The sequence below is a fragment of the Somniosus microcephalus genome, chromosome 13 (genome assembly GCF_052327205.1).
Source record: "Somniosus microcephalus isolate GS21.2 chromosome 13, FLI_Smic_1.0, whole genome shotgun sequence".
In the NCBI taxonomy this organism is placed as follows: domain Eukaryota; kingdom Metazoa; phylum Chordata; class Chondrichthyes; order Squaliformes; family Somniosidae; genus Somniosus; species Somniosus microcephalus.
The window spans coordinates 85,827,368-85,848,665 of NC_140999.1; the positions used below are offsets into that span (position 1 = coordinate 85,827,368).

General features: G+C 47.7%; 1 protein-coding gene across 1 annotated transcript in view; it reads right to left on the minus strand.

Moving 5' to 3' along the window:
* The window catches only part of LOC147108463 (tripartite motif-containing protein 14-like), a 123,159-nt gene that overhangs the window by 50,366 nt on the left and 51,495 nt on the right, over positions 1-21,298 (minus strand). Inside the window, exon 4 of the mRNA XM_086004273.1 lies at positions 10,361-10,503. Coding sequence (XP_085860399.1) covers positions 10,361-10,503 — 143 coding nt within the window. The remainder of the gene's footprint in view (positions 1-10,360; positions 10,504-21,298) is intronic.

Consider the following 21,298-nt stretch of genomic DNA (forward strand, 5'->3'; position numbering starts at 1 on the left):
AATCTTTAGAATTCTCTACCCCAGAGGGCTGTGGATGTTCAGTCGATGAGTATACTTGGGCACTAAGGGAAACAAGGGATATGGGGATAGGGCTGGAAAGTGGAGTTGACGTAGAAGATCAGCCATGATCTTATTCAATGGCAGAGCTGGCTTGAGGGACCATATGACCTACTCCAGTCCTGCTTCTTATGTTCTTATGTGGCTTGGTGTCAAATTTTGTTTGACAACGCTCCTGTGGAGCACCTTAGGGCGTTTTTCTATATTAAAGGCACTATATATAATGCAAGTTGTTGTAGTTGTTCAGAGTGTGGTAAATAGCACTCTGCACTCAAGGGAAGACAGCTACAGCTGCGAACCCCAAGGATCTCTCAATCTGACTGTTTTCATCAATCGAAAAAGAGATGTAATGGCTGGCAAACAGTGCATTGGTCACCTCCTTGATACACTTGTGGCCCCCTAATGCAGCAGGTCTTCTTGCAGGAGGTTACAGATCAAAAACAACCTCCCCAAGAAGCACTGCTCCTCAGATATATCTAGGAAGGACACCCTTGGCCTTAAACCTTCTTGATTGGGTAAGGCCTTCTGCGAGCAGGCCACCTTACCTGCTGTCTAAGCAGAGGCCCACTTGCTGCTCCTCCTGTAGGTTGAGGCCTCTGCTGCTGTTGCTGCTACTCTTGCTCCTCCTGCACCTAGTGCTATGCAGCAAGAGCGCCACCCATCAGAAGTTCTCACTGCTTATTCAGGGTGAGTAAGCAAGAGAAAGTATCACAAAATAACAAACTGGAAAGTGCCAAATCGCCCTGACTCCAACTAGCACACAGTCCTGCCTCATCCAGTCGTAAATGGTGGTGGACAATTAAACAACTAACGGGAGGAGGAGGCTGTGGTGTATGTAACCTGTTCCACCTTAAGAGAACTACCTTAAGAGATGTACTACTTTCTCTTGGCTGCTGTATACTGTAATACCGGTGGTGACCACACCGGTATATAAGTGTTGTGTACGGATTTGCTGGGCAGTTCAGCCCTGACCTCCGAATAGTAAAGACCTGTTAAAGTTATTCTTGTGGTCTGTGTCCAGTGATTTATAATAAGCATAACTGGGACACACAGACTTAACAGTGGCGACGAGGATGGGATCTTACCCTGCGGCAGTTTTACATCCAAGGCAGCTTCGTCCTTAGAACGGGCGTCGAGAAGAGGCATCCGCCCTCATCATCCTGCTGAGCACCATCGCACAGGAGGCATCGAGAACCCGGGTTAAAAAGAAAAATTCTGACCACGAAGCCCTCCATCAGCGACAGGCAGTGATCATCCCTTCTACCACGGTGGTGGGTAAGCCGATCAGCGACACGAGCAGAAAGTCGGCCGCGTTGACTGTGGAGTGGGGGAGGGAAAACGGAGGAAAAAGGGCGGAGAACTCGACCACGGCCGGTGAAAAGGGCCGGGCTGCAATCGAGGCCGAGAGGCGCAGCGACTGGGGCAGCTTAAGGCACGAGAGCCGCGGAGAACTCAAACGCAGCCGGTGTAAAGGACCGGGCTGCATGCGGGGCTGAGAGGCGCAACAGCAGGGGAAGCGTGAATGCCCACGGGAACCGCGGAGGAGTAAAAGCAGCGTCGGGGAATTGAGAACCGCTGGGGAGGCGAGAACGGCAGCAGCACGGCAATTGCCATTGCAGCCAGCGGGGGAAGAAGGCAAACGCGGGAATCCGCCATTGTAGTCGGCGGGGGAAGAAGACGAGCGCGGGAAAGACCGCCAAGCGCGGGAAGCCGCCATTTTAGTAGGCAGGGGAAGAAGACAAGCGCGGGAAGCTGCCATTTTGAGAAAAAGAAAAATTTAAAAACTTGCAAGGATGCCTAAACATGGGAACATTAATACCTTTGATAGCGATATCGAAGATTGGACCACGTATGTAGAACGCATGGAAGTTTATTGTAAAGCAAATAAGGTACCAGATGATGAGAAAGCACTAACCTTATTAAGCTCAATGGGTGCGAAGACATACGGGCTATTGAAGCACCTTCTATCACCAGATAAACCGGCGGATCAGACTTTCGCGAATATTGTTACTGTCCTGAAAAATCATTTAAACCCCACGCCGCTGATGATAGCGGAACGATTTAAATTTTACAGAAGAACGCAGCTGAAAGACGAAAGCAACGCTGAATTTTTAATTGAACTGCGTAAGCTATCAAAGTACTGTCAGTTTGGAACAGGACTAGCAGATGCGCTGAGAGATAAATTTGTGTGTGGATTGTTAAAAGAAGGAATACAAAAGCGACTGCTTGAGGAGAATGATCTTACGCTTGATAAAGCTGTCACTATTGCAGCATCGCACGAAGCCGCAGCGAGAGGCACTGCGGAAATGCAGCTACGGTCACCGGAACTCAGCACCAATCAAATGGTCTTGGGTACAGTAAAATGTTATCGTTGTGGAAAGACAACGCACGATCAGAACCAGTGCTGGTTCAAAAATCAGGAATGCAGAAAATGTGGCAGGCTTGGTCATATAGCTAAAGTATGCCGGTCAGGAAAGAAGACCAGCAACAAAAAGTCACCGCAGGAAAAGTACAGAAAGGTACACAAGGTGACAGAGGACAGTTCGAACGAACAGAAGTCAAATTCAGACTCCAGCAGTAATGAACTGGGTAGTCTAAGAGCACACAATGTTGGTAATGAAGCAGACCTCCAAACAATCTGGGTCACACTTCAGATAGCAGGAGTCCAAGTGAAGATGGAATTGGACACTGGATCGGCATTGACGGTCATGAATAAGCAAGATTACAAAAGGTTATTCCCACATATTCCCCTACGGGATACGGAGATTGTATTGAAAACATACACGGGGCAAAGAGTATACCCCATCAGGAAGATAGAGGTAAAGGTGGTCCACAAGGGCAAAGAAAGCCGAGGAATGGACTTATATGTGCTACCTGAGGGAGGTCCACCACTACTGGGATGGGAGTGGATTAGGAAAATAAATATGGACTGGCATTCCTTAAAAGCACTAACGGTAGATTCCGGTAAAAAAGATGTCAAACCTAAACGATTGTCCAGAATATTGGGCGATGCTAAAGAGGTGTTCCAACAGGGACTGGGAACACTGAGAGGAATTACGGCAAACATCAAGGTTGAAGAACATGCAAACCCGAAATTTTTCAAAGCCAGACCGGTACCTTATGCGATACGACCTGCTGTGGAAGCTGAGCTGGAAGGGTTAGAACGTTCAGGAGTACTGTCTAAGGTAGACTGGAGTGAGTGGGCCACGCCCATTGTTCCCGTCATGAAGCGTTCATCGAGCAACAAGCCGGGGGGACCGGGGAAGGTTCGCATCTGTGGAGATTTCAAGATCACTGTTAATCCGGTGCTTCACACAGTGCAGTATCCGCTTCCGCGGATTGAGGATATCTTCACTTCGTTGTCTGGCGGGAAACACTTCACCAAGATAGACCTGGTGCAGGCGTACTTACAGATGGAAGTTGAGGAAGAGTCACGCCAGTATCTCACGATCAACACGCATAGAGGCTTGTACCGGTATAATAGACTGGTTTTTGGAGTGGCATCGGCTCCAGCAATTTGGCAGAGGGCCATGGAGCAGGTATTACAGGGAATTCCAGGCACACAATGTTACCTGGACGATATTCTGATTACAGGAGATGATGACAAGGAACACCTTGCAAATTTGGAACTGGTGCTCACCAGATTGAAAGAATATGGACTTCGAGTTAATCGCCAGAAATGTGAGTTCTTTCAGAAGCGGATCTCGTACTGTGGTCATGTCATTGACCAGGAGGGGCTTCATAATTCTCCTGACAAGATCGAAGCTATTGTGAAGGCTCCCGCTCCGGATAATGTATCCCAGTTGAGGTCGTTCCTAGGGTTGATTAACTATTACCATAAGTTTCTGCCAAATTTATCCACGATGCTGCACCCGAACGCTCTTTTGCAGAAGGGAGTACCATGGAAGTGGAGCGAGGACTGTAAGAGGGCCTTTCGCAAAAGCAAGGCATTGATCACCTCAGAGGAAGTGTTGGCTCACTTCAACCCAACGCTGCCTATTCGTTTGGCTTGTGATGCTTCTTCATATGGTATTGGGGCAGTACTCTCACACAAGTTGCCAAATGGCCTGGAGAGGCCAGTTGCGTTCGCATCCAGATCATTGACCTCCGCTGAGCGCAATTATGCTCAGATAGATAGGGAGGCTCTCAGCCTTGTGTGGGGTGTAAAGAAGTTTAATCATTACCTGCAGGGCCAAAAGTTTACGCTTCTGACAGACCACCAGCCGTTGGTATCCATTTTTAACCCTAAGAAGGGTGTTTCGGTGATGACAGCACAGAGACTCCAGAGATGGTCCCTTTTCCTAGGGGCACATCAATATCAGATCGAATTCAAAGGTACAAAGCAGCATGGTAATGCTGATGGGCTGTCGCGCCTGCCACTACCTACAGAGGAGGAGGCACCGACGGTTGGCCCTGTTGAGTTATTTCACTCGACCATCATCGAATGTTTACCAGTCACCAATGCAAGTATTGAAAGAGAAACCAGGAACGACCCGACACTGTCCCGGGTCTACGAAGTGACAGTGAAGGGATGGCCAGCACATGGTGATCCACTGTTACCGGCATTCTCAGCAAGACGAGAACAGCTGTCCGTCTGTCAAGGAACATTGATGTATGGAACAAGGGTGATTATTCCTCCTAAGTTAAGAGAGAGAGTTCTAAAGGAACTGCATGAAGGTCATCTGGGGGGAGTGAAGATGAAAAGCCTTGCTAGGGCTTATGTGTGGTGGCCGGGTATCGACCAACAGAGAGAGGATCTGACGAAAAGCTGCTCAGGGTGTCAAAAAGTGCAAAATGCACCTCCGATTGCACCGCTGCATCCATGGGAATGGCCTTCAACCCCATGGCAACGTGTACATATTGACTTTGCGGGTCCATTCATGGACTCCATGTTTTTAATTGCGGTGGACGCAAATTCTAAATGACCAGAAGTGATTAAGATGACTACCACTACCTCGGAAAAGACGATCGCGGTGCTAAGAACGATATTTGCAAGAAATGGATTGCCAGAACAAATATGTTCAGACAACGGACCGCAGTTCGTGTCAGAAGAATTCCAGAAATTCATGAAGAAGAATGGGGTGAAACATTATACCTCTGCCCCATATCATCCGGCTACAAACGGGTTGGCCGAGAGATTTGTACAAACGTTCAAAAAAGCAATAAAGGCCATGAGCGAAGATCAGATTCCACTACAACACAAGGTGGACAAATTCCTACTGGCATATCGAAACGCCACTCATGCAGTGACAAACCAAAGGCCTGCCATGATGTTCTATAACAGGAGGATGCGGTCCAGGTTGGACTTGTTAAAACCAAATGTGCAGAGGGAAGTTGAAAACAAACAGTTCCAGCATATAAATAACAAGACCACTCGGAGTTTCGAAATAGGACAACCAGTGTTAGCCCGGGACTATAAAAACGAGAAATGGCAATCTGGAACAATTCGGGCCAGACAAGGACCCCTGATGTACACGGTAGATATTGGTGAAAATGTAATACGGCGTCATGCTGACCAACTGGTAGAATCGAGAACAAGGGTCGAACCCATGGTTACGGCAGAGACAACCGTGGAAGAAGTTAGTGAACCTGAAGCATCTACCTCAGAAGTGAATGTACCTGATGATGATGTCCAATCCATAAGAGACCAACTAGATGAGTCACCCCAGCAATGAGAATCAGAGACCCCTGAAAGGCGTTATCCAACTCGAATCAGGAGGCCTCCTCAGAGACTGAATCTTTGAGCTGTTTTGCATGAAGTTGTATATATATATGTTATTATGTTATGTTAAATGGGGATATAACTGTTAAGCTAAAAAGGGAGGATTGTGGTGTATGTAACCTGTTCCACCTTACGAGAACTACCTTAAGAGATGTACTACTTTCTCTTGGCTGCTGTATACTGTAATACCGGTGGTGACCACACCGGTATATAAGTGTTGTGTAGGGATTTGCTGGGCAGTTCAGCCCTGACCTCCGAATAGTAAAGACCTGTTAAAGTTATTCTTGTGGTCTGTGTCCAGTGATTTATAATAAGCATAACTGGGACACACAGACTTAACAGAGGCTCCATGAATATCCCCATCCTCAATGATGGCGGAGCCCAGCACGAGAGTGCAAAAGACAAGGCTGAAGCATTTGCAACCACCTTCAGCCAGAAGTGCCGAGTGGATGATCCATTTCGGCCTCCTCCTGAGGTCCCCACCAGACTTCAGCCAATTCGATTCACTCCACGTGATATCAAGAAACGGCTGAGCGCACTGAATACAGCAAAAGCTATGGGCCCTGACAACATCCCGGCTGTCCTGCTCCAGAACTAGCCATGCCTCTAGCCAAGCTGTTCCAGTACAGCTACAACACTGGCATTTACCCAATAATGTAGAAAACTGCCCAGGTATGCCCTGTCCACAAAAAGCAGGAGAAATCCAATCTGGCCAATTTCCGCCCCATCAGTCTACTCTCAATCATCAGCAGTGATGGAAGGTGTCATCGACCGTGCTATTAAGCGGCACTTACTCACCAACAACCTGCTCACCGATGCTCAGTTTGGGTTCCACCAAGAACACTCGGCTCCAAACCTCATTACAGCCTTGGTCCAAACATGGACAAATTAGCTGAATTCCAGAGCTGAGGTGAGAGTGACTGCCCTTGACATCAAGGCAGCATTTGACCGAGTGTGGCATCAAGGAGCTCCAGTAAAATTGAAGTCAATGGGAATCAGGGGGAAATCTCTCCAGTGGCTGGAGTCATACCTAGCACAAAGGAAAATGGTTGTAGTTGTTGGAGGTCAATCATCTCAGCCCCAGGACATCATTGCAGGAGTTCCTCAGGCCCAACCATCTTCAGCTGCTTCAGCAATGACCTTCTCTCCAACATAAGGTCTGAAGTGAGAATGTTCGCTGATGACTGCAGTGTTCAGTTCCATTCGCAACTCCTCAGATAATGAAGCAGTCCATGCCAGCATGCAGCAAGACCTGGTCGACAATCAGGCTTGGGCTGATAAGTAGCAGGTAACATTTGCGCCACACAAGTGCCAGGCAATGAAGATTTCCAACAAGCGAGAGTCTAACCACCGCCCCTTGACATTCAACGGCATTACCATCGCCAAATCCCCCACCATCAACATCCTGGGGGTAACCATTGACCAGAAACTTACCTGGACCAGTCACATAAATACTGTGGCGACAAGTGCAGGTCAGAGGCTGGGTATTCTGCGACGAGTGTCTCACCTCCTGACACCCCAAAGCCTTTCCACCATCTACAAGGCACAAGTCAGGAGTGTGATGGAATACTCTCCACTTGCCTGGATAAGTGCAGCTCCAACAACACTCAAGATGCTCAACATGATCCAGGACTAAGCAGCCCGCTTCATTGGCACCTCATCCACCACCTTAAACATTCACTCCCTCCACCACCGGCGCACCGTGGCTGCAGTGTGTACCATCTACAAGATGCACTGCAGCAACTCGCCAAGGCTTCTTCGGCAGCACCTCCCAAACCCGCAACCTCTACAGGACCTAGCAGGACAAGGGCAGCAGTCGCATGGGAATACCATCACCTGCAAGTTCCCCTACAAGTCACACATCATCCTGACTTGGTAATATATCGCCATTCCTTCATCATCGCTGGGTCAAAATCCTGGAACTTCCACACCAACAGCAGAAGGGAGTACCTTCATCACACGGACTGCAGAGGTTCAAGCAGGCGGCTCACCACCACCTTCTCAAGGGCAATTAGGGATGGGCAATAAATGCTGGCTTTGCCAGCGACTCCCACATCCCATGAACAAATAAAAAAAAGATGCCAATGAAGCTCATGGCCTCTTTAAATCCTACAGCCAGCTGCCTCTTGAACCAATCCTCCTGGCTTTCACATAGTGGATTCAGCCATGGGCAGGATTTCTGATTTTCTTGCTTGATATTGCATTGTAGTCCTAATTACTTCATAGAGTGACCTTTCATGCATGAGGCCCCCACCTGCCTGTAGTGGGAGCCTCGGCTACCCATAAAGTGTGCGCTGTTAAAATATGACAAGCGCTAAGTGAGCGGCAACGAGTCAATAAGCACATCCGTGTGATCTTTAGCTGTCTGGCGAGTGGGGTTAAAATCCAACCCCCATCGCCATGTTTGGCAGAGAGTTGTTCGATGGAGGATCCATAAAATGTTCAATGAGAATCTGCATGACAGATTATTAATTTTAATTAAATGCATTGAACTAGATGCAACCTTGCTAAGACAGGAAATTGGTTGGGATTAAGTGGTAGAGAGTTGGGATAAAGAGGACTGTGACAAAACAGGTCTGTATTAAATTTTATCGCTTTGGATTATTCATTGATAGCCACAGCAAAGGCAAGATTAATACTAGTTTTCACTTGCTGTTTCAGCAAGTAGATAGTACGGTCCAGCAGGTCAAAGGCAAGTAATAATGAGTCTTAAACAACAACAGAAAACGCTGGAAACACTCAGCAGGTCAGGCAGCATCTGTAGAGAGAGAAACAGAGTTATCATTTCAGGTCGATAACCCGTCGTCAAAACTGGAAAAAGTTGGAGAAGGAACAGATTTTTAAGCAAGTGTGGGGCAGGAAAAGGGAGGAGGGGAGTAAAGAACAAAGGGAAGGTCTGTGATAGGATGGAAGGCAGGAGAGATTAAAAGACAAAAGGAATGATGGTGCAAGGCAAAAGGAGACAGTAATGGGACAAGTTAAGAAACAAATAATGAGTCTGAGTTTTGGCTCCTGCCAAAACTAAAAGGGAGCTGAGTATTATAATGTTGACTCAATGCAGAGTCATTGGTGTCAATCAGTCCAACACAGTCCACTCTTAATTCAAATTACCGGATAATACATTTTTATCGTGCAGAAAAGGACTTTGCATTATCAAGAACAGACTGTTTTTGATAGTTGGCAGAACATGTTAATTACCAACCATCACAGATAATTCAAGGTACTCAACATAGATCAATAGCTCTTCCATTCAATGCCAAACATCCTAGGTGATTGCGGGTAGTAGCTTTGATTGATACCGTGTCTGGAGTGAATACATAGGTCGGATCTGTGGAATCCTTTAATGGATAGCTCTGTGGCTGGAAGCTTCCAATTGTGGATTTATATTAGAGTAGAAAAACAAGTACAGGCCCACAGTTTATAGCGGGTGTGTTGGTGTTAACGCGATTTATCCACTATATGCTCTGGACGGTAAAATCAAAATCGAAGTAATCAACCTATTTAAAAAAAACAGGAAATCTCCACTTAGCAACTGACTCTCCTAACTGATTGCAGTTACACCCAGAATCTCATCACGAGGGCACTTAAACCAGGTGCGAACAGCTGATTGAAACTACTTGACAATCCAACTGCCTGAAATCAGCATTTTAAATCGGTTAGTACAGGGTAAGTACTTATTGAACTGCCCAAAATAGTCAGCGGGCTTAATATGGTTTGGTGCCTTTGTAATTGAGGCCTATGGTAATGGTCAGCGCCACTCGTTGATATAGACGGCTGTCCGGGATAAGCGTGGACGGTGTAAGTGGTGGGGATTGGACTATTGCATTTGATGTACAGTATTGTGTTCAGTTTTGGGGACCCCACCTTAGGAAGGATACACTGCTCTGGGAAGGGGCCAGGATGAAGAGTGAGACCTATGACAAAAGAGTGGGTAAACTTGTATTATATTCCCTAGAGATGAAAAGGTTAATGTCTGATCTATGTGAGGTGTTTAATATATTGAAGAGAATAGACAAGGTAGATAGGAAATGACCCCTCCCTCTATTAAGGAATCCAGAACAAGGAGACATCATCATAAAATTAGATCTAAGTGGTTACGAGTGGATGCAGGTTAAATTTCCTGATATGAAAGGATGAAATTGGTTTTCAGCAAATCGGGCTAGTGAATCGGCAGCCCATTTTAAACCCCACCCAATTAATTTCTCTATTGAAGTCAAGACTAATTTCATCCCCAAGGGGTTATGACAAGGTGTCCAGGAATCAACTGATGTGTTTAAATGGGGCATAGTAATTGCATTCAGAGTATGGAAAAAAGGCAAGGAATTGGGGTTTAAAAGATAGAGTTGCCATGCTAACAACATTTCTTGATGGGCCAGATGAGCTGCTCCTATGGTTAGGAGTTTGATATCGAATGGGCTTTACACACGGGTGGGCACCCAACAAAGCTTTATATCCAAGTCATGTCGATACTTCTGGTATCAGATAGATTCTGCATACATAATTCCTCTTGTTCTTCTAATCAATTTCTACTGCTACAGCTGAACACCAATAGACATAAATAAGATAAATATATGTCCTTACTGTTTCAAATTCAGAATCCTTAATTCTCCTAAATGCATCAGCAACGAACTCCATGTAAAACCAATGGTCAGCCAGTTCTTGTCTCTGAGTCTCGGATGTCATTCTACACAGACCTTCGGTTATAGCTACCTGTAAATTATAATCTGTAATACAGATTTAAGTAAATTCACAAACTGGACAAAACATGTCTCAAAGCTTGAACATAGTGATTTCATTTTTACAGAATATTAACACAATGGTCTATACAGGAAACTTTCTGATATCCGGCACTGACGGGACCGAGCTGGTACCGTACCATCAAAACTGCCGTAGAAACCAGTGCTAATGTTAAAACATACGGAGCTTTTGAGCTCCGTGTGAATCAACAAACCCTGTTGCTTAGCAACAGCTTCAAAACAGTCGGCCCCAGTGTGCAGGCCAATAGTTATCCCTCAATCAACATAACAAAAACAGATTATCTGGTCATTATCACATTGCTGTTTGTGGGAGCTTGCTGTGCACAAATTGGCTGCAGTGTTTCCTACATTACAACAGTGACTACACTTCAAAAGTACTTCATTGGCTGTAAAGCACTTTGGGACGTCTTGAGGTCATGAAAGGCGCTGTAGAAATGCAGGTCTTTCTTTCTTTCAATTTATTTGCCTTGAGTTGAGGAACAGAGGGGGAGCTGTTACATTGTTGGGAGTTTTTTTTATAGAGCTCCAGAGAAGAGATAGATGAGAGAATTTCAACAGTGTGTAATAAAAATAGAGTATTATTAGAAGACTTTAATTACCCTAATTCAGAGTGGGAAAAACATAGTGCCAAGTATAGGGAAGGAGAGGAATTTCTGCTGTGTGCACAGAACTTTCTCAACCAATATGTCTCAAGTTCAACAAGGAAGGAAGCAGTGTTGGATCTGGTTCTGGGAAATGAAGTAGGGCAAGTGGAGTGTGTTACAGTAGGAGATCATCTCGCTAACAGTGACCACAACATCATTCGGTTTAAAGTAATTATGGAAAGAGACCAGAAAATATTCACGGTAAAAATACTCAACTGAGGAAGAGCTAATTTCAGTGATTTAAGAAGGGACCTGGAACAGGTCGATTGGAAAAGGCGATTGCAGGATAAAGCAGTAACAGAGCAATGGAGGGCATTCAGGGAAGAGATAGTTCAGGTACAAACTTAGGCATATTCCTTTGAAAGGAAAAGGTAGAGCATCCAAAGCTAATGTGCCCTGGATGACAGGAAATAAAAGATAAAATAAAACAGAAAAAGGAGGCTTATGACAAATGTCAGGAACAGGATTGAGTTAATAATCAGGAAGATTATGGAAAGTACAGGAGGGAATTGAAAAAGTTAATACAGGAGGCAAAGATTAGCAGGCAACATTAAATTGAACCCTGAAACATTTTACAAACATATTAAGTGCTAGGGAACAAATTGGGCATAGTAAGTAAATCTTCATGGAGATTGTAGATGTATATATGGAGCTTCGGAAAGCATTTGACAAAGTGCCACACAGGATGCTTATTAAGAAGATGGAAGCCCATGGAATTAAGGTGAAAGTGGCGGAATGGATATGGATTTGGCTCAGTGACAGGAAGCAAAGGTGGTGGTGGATGTTTTTCAGACTCGGAAGTGGTTTACAGTGGAGTTCCCCAATGGTCAGTTTTGGGTCCTTTTTTTTTACTCTTCAATTTTTATAAACGACTTAGTCTCGGGTGTAGCCATTATAAGTTTACAGATGAAACTTGGCAAAGCAGTAGATCATAATGAGGATAGTTACAGGCTTCAGGATGACAGAATTATGAAATGGGCAGAAGCATGGCAGATGAAGTTCATTGCAGTGAAGTATGAAGTGATGCACTTTGGGAGGACTAATATGGAAAGCCAGTATCTATCTATATATATAAAGCGGTCGATCTGTCTGTCATTCCGTCTGTCTGTCTGTCTGTCTGTATTGAATAAACTCGAAAGTTATAGAGCGTACCTACACGTGTGTTACATCGAAAGAAAGCTTACAATTCCAGAACCGTCATAAGCATATTTACGTTTTGGCGAGACAAAAATTGCGCCCGCGGTATCCAAAAAACGTTCAACATTCCGCTCATTATCCGCTCATTAGCATCGAGTGACGTCGAGGTCGACCAATCGTACGGTCGAGCGACCCGACAGTCGACCAATCACTGCGTGGCGGGGCGGGTTCCTGGCGCGTGCGGGTGGGCCCTCCTAGAGTCGAGTGACGGGACGGTCCACCAATCGGTGCGTGTGTGGACGGGCCTTATCGTTCTGAACTGAGGTGAGTCGCCGCCATCTTGATTCCAAACTTTTCATTTCTTTTTCCCGCTTTCTGCGTCTTTCTTTTCAAATCTACATTTCCAGCAAAAAAAAAGTTGCTTTTAAAACACAAATTGTTTTTAAAAAAAAGTTAATTAATTTGTAAATCTTTTCTGTAACATCTAGAATTTTCCTACCTTCAACCGTTTTTCCAGGCCTGTAAGCCTGGGCCTCTGTTGCCCAGCCACGCCCGAACTAGGCACCTCCCGTCGCGCTGAACAAGCGGCTCGCGATCGCCGCCATTTTTGTGAAGGCTGGAGGGGGCGGGCCTGAGCCGAGCGTCGCCACCGCCGCCATGTTAGTAAAGGCGGGTGGGGCAGGAGTCAGCGCGCGCGACTTGAGTCCGGCCGGGCCTCGCGCGGTAGGTTGCGCGGCGGCGTCTCTCTCTCTGCTCTTGAAGCAGGCTCGGGCGGGGCTCAGGAGATCGGGCCTCCGGAGATTGGGGGGCGAGCCTCGGGAGATCGGGGGGGGCGGGGCTCGGTAGATAGGGCCTCGGGAGATCGGCGCTCGGGAGATCGGGGGGCGGCGCTCGTGAGATCGTGCCTCGTGAGATCGTGCCTCGGGAGGGCGGGGCTCGGGACATCGGGGGGCGGGGCTCGGGGACTCCCCCCCTACCACCCCTCCCCTTCTCTCCCTCCCCTCCCCCCTCCCACCCCTTCCCCCCTCCCCTCCCTCTTCCCCCCCCTCCTGCCCCCCTCCTCTCCCCCTCCCCCCTCCTCCCCCGCCCCCTCCCCTCCCCCTTCCCCCCCAGTCGCTCTCTCTCTTCCCCCCAGTCGCTCTCTCTCTTCCCCCCCAGTCGCTCTCTCTCTTCCCCCCCCAGTCGCTCTCTCTCTTCCCCCCCAGTCGCTCTCTCTCTTCCAACAACAACATGCCCTTGAAAAACCCTCGGCCCCGCCGGGCACTCTAGCTAGTATACTATAAATGGCATGATTTTGAAAAGTATAGATGAGCAGAGACCTTGGTGTTCATATACACAAATCCTTAAAGGTGGCACAGCAAGTTACATAGAAACATAGAAGATAGGAGCAGGAGTAGGCCATTCAGCCCCTCGAGCCTGCTCCGCCATTCAATGTGATCATGGCTGATCATCCAAATTCAGTACCCTGTCCCTGCTTTCTCCCCATACCCCTTGATCCCTTTAGTCTTAAGAAATATATCCAACTATTTCTTGAATATATTTAATGAACTGGCCTCCACCGCCCTCTGTGGCAGAGAATTCCACAGGTTCACCACTCTCTGGGTGAAGAAATTCCTCCTCATTTCAGTCCTAAATGGCTTACCCCTTATCCTTAGACTATGACCCCTGGTTCTGGACTCCCCGGCCATCAGAAACATCCTTCCTGCATCTAGTCTGTCCAGGCCTGACAGAATTTTATAGGTTTCGATGAGATCCCCCCTCAATCTTCTAAACTCCAGTGAGTATAAGCCCAGTCGACACAATCGCTCCTCATACGTCATTCCTGCCATCCCAGGTATCAGCCTGGTGAATCTTCGCTGCACTCCTTCCACGGCAAGAACGTCCTTCCTCAGGTAAGGCGACCAGAACTGCACACAGTACTCAAGGTGTGGTCTCACCAAGGCCCTGTACAACTGTAGCAAGACATCCTTGTTCCTGTACTCGAACCCTCTTGCTACGAAGGCCAACCTACCATTTGCCTTCTTAACCACCTGCTGCACCTGCATGCTTACCTTCAGCGACTGGTGCACAAGAACACCCAGGTCTCTTTGCACTTCCCTTCTCCCAATCTATTGCATTCAAATAATAATCTGCCTTCCTGTTTTTGCCACCAAAGTGGATAACCTCATATTTATCCACATTATAGTGCATTTCCCATTTTTCTGCCCAATCACCCAACCTGTCCAAATCGTACTGGAGTTTCACGACATCCTCCTCACAGCTTACCCTCCCACCCAGCTTTGTGTCGTCTGCAAATTTGGAGATATTACATCCAATTCCCTCGTCCAGATCATTTATATTGTGAACAGCTGGGGTCCTAGGACCGATCCTTGCGGTACCCCACTAGTCACTGCCTGCCACTCGGAAAACGACCCGTTTATTCCAACTCTTTGCTTTCTGTCCGCCAACCAGTTCTCTATCCAAGTCAATACCTTGCCCCCAATCCCATGTGCCTTAACTTTACACGCTAATCTCTTATGCGGGACCTTATCGAAAGCCTTCTGAAAGTCCAAATACACCACATACACTGGTTCTCCCGTATCTATTTTACCAGTTACATCCTCAAAAAATTCCATTAGATTAGTCAAGCACGATTTACCTTTTCATAATCCATGTTGACTTTGTCCGATCCTGTCACTGTTTTCCAAGTGCTCTGCTATCACATCTTTTATAATGGACTCTAGCATTTTCCCCACTACCGCTGTCAGGCTTACCGGTCTGTAATTCCCCGTTTTCTCTCTACCACCTTTTTTGAATAGTGGGGTAACATTAGCTACCCTCCAATCCATGGGCACTGTTCCAGATTCCATTGAATGTTGGAAGGTGATCAGCAATGCATCTACTATTTCTAGGGCAACTTCCTTAAGTACCCTAGGATGTAGATTATCAGGCCCTGGGGATTTATCGGCCTTCAATCCCGTCAATTTCCCTAACACCATTTCACTACAAAAACATAGTGCTAAGTATAGGGAAGGAGAGGAATTTCTGCTGTGTGCACAGAACTTTCAATATGTCTCAAGTTCAACAAGGAAGGAAGCAGTGTTGGATCTGGTTCTGGGAAGTGAAGTCGGGCAAGTGGAGTGTGTTACAGTAGGAGATCATCTAGCTAACAGTGACCACATCATTCGGTTTAAAGTAATTATGGAAAGAGACCAGAAAATATTCACGGTAAAAATACTCAACTGGGGAAGAGCTAATTTGAGTGATTTAAGAAGAGACCTAGAACAGGTCGATTGGAAAAGGCGATTGCAGGGTAAAGCAGTAACAGAGCAATGGAGGGCATTCAGGGAAGAGATAGTTCAGGTACCAACTAGGCATATTCCTTTGAAGGGAAAACGTAGAGCATCCAAAACTAATGCGGCCTGGATGACAAAGGAAATAAAAGATAAAATAAAACAGAAAAAGGAGGCTTATGACAAATGTCAGGAGTAAGATTCAGTTGGTAACCAGGAAGATTATGGAAAGTACAGGAGGGAATTGAAAAAGTTAATACAGGAGGCAGAGAGGTTACGAGAAAAGATTAGCAAGCAACATTAAATTGAACCCTAACGCATTTTACAAACATATAGGGCAGGATTTTCATTGAGCCGTGGAGGCGGGATTGGAGGCGTGTGGGGGGTTAAAATTGCAAAAACTGGCATGTGGGAACCCCTCCGCCTGGTTCCCGATGCCAAGCAATTTTAACTCTGATGGTCCCGACTCCGTCCCGCATCCAACAGGCGGGACTGGTCGTTAAGGCCCTTAACAACCACTGAATGGCCTCTATAATTCTATTTTGAAAGGCCCTTGCGATTTTAACCCTTTTCCCACATGAAACACACCTGGTGGGAAACACGAATGTGAAACCTGGCGGGAGCACTATTGGATTGCTGACTATCAACTGCAGGTCAAACATTAAAGAGATTTGATCAGCCATGATTTGCAGGTGGCAGGACTTAGTAGTCTCAGGACTGGGGCAACTTTGAGAAGGCTTAACCACACCTGTGGAAGGTTGGAGCCTCACACCCATCTCCAGTGTGACCTCCTGGGAAAGCCCTCTCGCCACCTTCACTCAGCGCTTCCTCAACGGAGGCATATACCAGAAGCATGGGAGCCATTTATTTCCTTCCCATCTGGGCATTAGAGGCGCTCAAGCACCAGCTGCGGCAGCAGCAGAACCAGGAACAACAACAGCACCAGCAATAGCAGCAGCAGCAGGAGCACCAGGCTGCTGCTCACCCACCTGAGGCTGCATAGACCAGAAGGGGCTAGTGCCTGGAAGCCCGTCGGCGCAGGAGATACCCCCCAAACAGGGTCTACAGACGCAGGGTCAGCTATCTCAACATGTCTGAGCAGCCTTGCCAAAGGCGGCACCGACTTTCGCGAGAGGTAGTGACTGACATCTGCGCAATGCTACAGCAAGACCTGCTGCCCAGAGGACCAGGTGGACAAGCATTACCAGTGGCCGTCAAAGTCACCACCGCACTCAACTTTTTTGCCTCAGGCTGATTCCAGGGAACAGCAGCAGACATCAGCGGCATCTCCCAGGCGGCTGCACACACTTGCATCACTCAGGCAACCGATGCCCTCTTTGCCCTCGTGCACAATCACATCCATTTCACCAAGGATCGAGCAAGTGTCACGGCGCGAGCGGTTGGATTAGCTCACCTAGCAGGCTTTCCAAGGGTGCAGGGCGTCGTTGACTGCACACATGTGGCGCTTAAGGCACCCCATCGCAATCCAGATATTTTTGTCAACTGCAAGGACTTCCACTCCCTTAACATTCAGCTGGTGTGTGACCACAAGAAGGAAATTTAGCATGTTTGTGCCATGTACCCTGGCAGTTGCCATGACTCCTTCATACTGCGCCAGTCTAGTGTGCCTCCGCTATTCAGTCCGCCAGACCAAACGGATGGCTGCTTGGAGACAAGGGCTATCCCCTGAGGACGTGGCTAATGACGCCGTTGAGGCGACCATCCAACGAAGCTGAGGAGAGTTACAACTCCAGTCACATGTCCACCAGAGCCATAATCGAGCAAACCATCGGTTTGCTGAAGATGCGCTTCAGATGCCTGGATAGATCAGGTGGAGCCCTGTAGTACTCAGCAACTAGGGTCTCCAGAATCGTCGTGGTTTGCTGTGCACTTCACAACTTGGCACAGCGTCGTGGCTTCCAGATTCCTGAGGACCAAGTGGCTCCTCACATATCCTCCTCAGGTGAGGAGGAGGAGGACGAAAGCGAACATCTTGCAGAGGCCCATCAACCAGCGGCAGCATTACGCGAGAACATTGCTGCCCGGGATGCAAGGAATGCAGTCATCCTGGCCAGATTTGCTTAGCCTAGTCAAACAAACACTTTTGCCTCGCAGCTTCTTACCAGAGCATTTACAATGGCCAAGAACCAGAGGATTCCTAGCACTCTGACCACCATACTGACAGTTGAAAGTATGCCTGAGCCCTCAATGTGGAAGTCCCACTAGCGAAATGACAGACGATACAACTGCAACATTTGCCATCAGAAATTTTATGTACATTAACGAAGTGATGGCATTTTTGCTGCAGCTCCCTCACACTGCACAGTCAAGAAGCTTGGCAGTCTGCAGAAGAAGCAAGGCTTGCTGTGGACCTTAAATGCAGCAGCAATGATGACATCATCGGAGGGGACTTTCAGTCATGAAAAACCCATTTGCAAAGGCTTCCCACACGTTGGAAATCAATTGGCCACTTAAGTTAAAATTGCATCAATCTCCCACATCCATTTAGATTCGTGTGGGAAACACCATCGCGCACCTGAGTTAAAATCCTGCCCATAAAGTGTAAGCGATTAGTGAGGGAAAAAGTTGGGTCGATTAAGGACCCAAAGCGAAATCTTCATGTAGAGGCAGAGGACTTGGCAAAAGTATTAAATTAGTACTTCATGAGTCTTCACAAAAGGAAGCGGATGAGGTGAAGGTTACACTAAAAGAGAGGGATGTTATGCGCAGGATAGGAATACTAAAAAGATTAGCATTACTGAAAGTTGGTAAGTCACCTGATTCAGATGGAATGCATCCTAGGTTGCTGAAAGAAGCAAAGGTAGAAATAACAGAGACATTGGACACAATCTTTCAATCCTCACTGGATACAGGAGCAGTGCTAATGTTAGACCACTATTCAAGAAAGGGGAGAGGGATAAACTGGGCAACTACAGGTCAGTCAGACTAACATCGGTGGTGGGGAAGTCATTGGAAACCATTATCAGGGACAAAATAAACTTTCATTTGGAAAGGCATGGGTTAATCAAGGAGAGCCAGCATGGATTTGTTAAAGTTAAATTGTGTCTGACTAACTTGATTGAATTCTTTGATGAGGTAACAGAGAAGGTTGATCAAGGTAGTACAGTAGATGTATATATGGACTTTTGGAAGGCATCTGACAAAGTGCCACACAGGAGACTTATTAAGAAGAAGGAAGCACATGGAATTAAGAGGAAAGTGGTGGTATGGGTACGGAATTGGCTCAGTGACAGGAAGCAGAGGGTGGTGGTGGATGGATGTTTTTCTTCACTGGGAGGTGGTTTGGAGTGGTGTTCCCCAAGGGTCAGTTTTGGGTCCATTACTCTTTTCAATTTTTATATACGACCTAGTCTCGGCTGTAGGGAGCAGAGTTATAAAGTTTGCAGGTGATATGAATCTTGGCAAAGTAGTAGATCATGATGAGGGTAGTTATAGGCTTCAGGATGACATAGAAAGGATGGTGAAATGGGCAGCAGCATGGCAGATGGAGTTCAATGTGGAGAAGTGCTAAGTGATGCGCTTTGGGAGGACTAATATGGAAAGCCAGTATACTATAAATGACACGATTTTGAAAAATGTAGATGAGCAGAGACCTTGGTGTCCATATACACAAATCTGTAAAGGTGGCAGGGCAAGTTGACAAGATGGTTAAAAAAGCAGGTGGATTACTTGGGTTTAAAAATAGAGGAATAGAATATAAAGCAAAGAGATTATGCTACAACTTTATAAATCACTGGTTAGGCCTCAGCTGGAGTATTGTGGACAATTCTGGGCAGCACACTTCAGGAAAGGCCTTAAAAAGGGTACAGAGGAGGTTTACCAGGATGTTATGAGGGATGAGGGTCTTCAGTTATGAAGAGAGGATGGAAAAGTTAGGACTGTTCTCCTTGGAACAGAGAAGGTTATGAGAGGACTGAATATGGAAATGGCGTTAGAGGAAATTGACGGGATTGAAGGCCGATAAATCCCCAGGGCCTGATAATCTACATCCTAGGGTACTTAACGATGTGGCCCTAGAAATAGTAGATGCATTGCTGGTCATCTTCCAAAATTCTATAGACTCTGGAACAGTTCCCATGAATTGGAGGCTAGCTAATGTAACCCCACTATTCAAAAAAGGTGGTAGAGAGAAAACGGGGAATTATAGACCGGTAAGTCTGACATCGGTAGTGGGGAAAATGCTAGAGTCCATTATAAAAGATGTAATAACAGAGCACTTGGAAAACAGTGACAGGATCGGACAAAGTCAATATGGATTTACAAAAGGTAAATCATGCTTGACGAATCTACTGGAATTTTTTGAGGATGTAACTGGTAGAATAGATAAGGGAGAACCAGTGGATGTGATGTATTTGGACTTTCAGAAGGCTTTCGATAAGGTCCCCGCATAAGAGATTAGCGTGCAAAGTAAAAGCACACGAGACTGGGGGTAAGGTATTGTCTTGGATAGAGAACTGGTTGGCAGACAAGAAGCAAAGAATTGGAATAAAACGGGTCTTTTTCCGAGTAGCAGGCAGTGACTAGTGGGGTACCGCAGGGGTCGGTGCTAGGACCCGAGTTATTCACAACTAGCTGGAGTGCCCGGCGGTGCCGAGGCTTTTTCGAGGGCATGTTGTTGTTGGAAGACAGAGAGCGACTGGGGGGGAAGAGAGAGAGCGACTGGGGGGGAAGAGAGAGAGCGACTGGGGGGGAAGAGAGAGAGCGACTGGGGGGGAAGAGAGAGAGCGACTGGGGGGGAAAGAGAGAGAGCGACTGTGGGAAGAGACAGAGCGACTGGGGGGGAAGAGAGAGAGCGACGACTGGGGGGGGAAGAGAGAGAGCGACTGGGGGGGGAAGAGAGAGAGCGACTGGGGGGAAGAGCGAGAGCGACTGAGGGGGAAGAGAGAGAGCGACTGGGGGGAAGAGAGCGAGCGACTGGGGGGGGTAGAGAGAGAGCGACTGGGGGGGAAGAGAGCGACTCGGGGGGGAAGAGAGAGAGCGACTGGGGGGGAAGAGAGAGAGCGACTGGGGGGGAAGAGAGAGAGCGACTGGGGGGGAAGAGAGAGCGACTGGGGGGGAAGAGAGAGAGCGACTGGTGGGGGAAGAGAGAGAGCGACTGGGGGGAAGAGAGAGAGCGACTGGGGGGGAAGAGAGAGAGCGACTGGGGGGGGAAGAGAGAGAGCGACTGGGGGTGGGAAGAGATGAGAGCGACTGGGGGGAAGAGCGAGAGCGACTGCGGGGGAAGAGAGAGAGCGACTGGGGGGAAGAGAGCGAGCGACTGGGGGGGAAGAGAGAGAGCGACTGGGGGGGAAGAGAGAGAGCGACGGGGGGGAAGAGAGAGAGCAACTGGGGGGGGAAGAGAGAGAGCGACGACTGGGGGGGAAGAGAGCGAGCGACTGGGGGGGAAGAGAGAGAGCGACTGGGGGAGGGGGAAGAGAGAGAGCGACTGGGGGGGGAAGAGAGGGGGGGAAGAGATGAGAGCGACTGGGGGGGAAGAGATAGAGCGACTGGGGGGGAAGGAGAGAAGAGACTGGGGGGAAGATCGAAGGGGCTTGGAAGGAGTAGAGAGCGAGCGACTGGGGGGGGGAAGAGAGCGACGGACTGGGGGGAAGACAGAGAGAACGACTGGGGGGGAAGAGAGAGAGCGACTGGGGGGGAAGAGAGAGAGTCGACTGGGGGGAGAGGGGAGAGAGAGAGCGAACTGGGGGG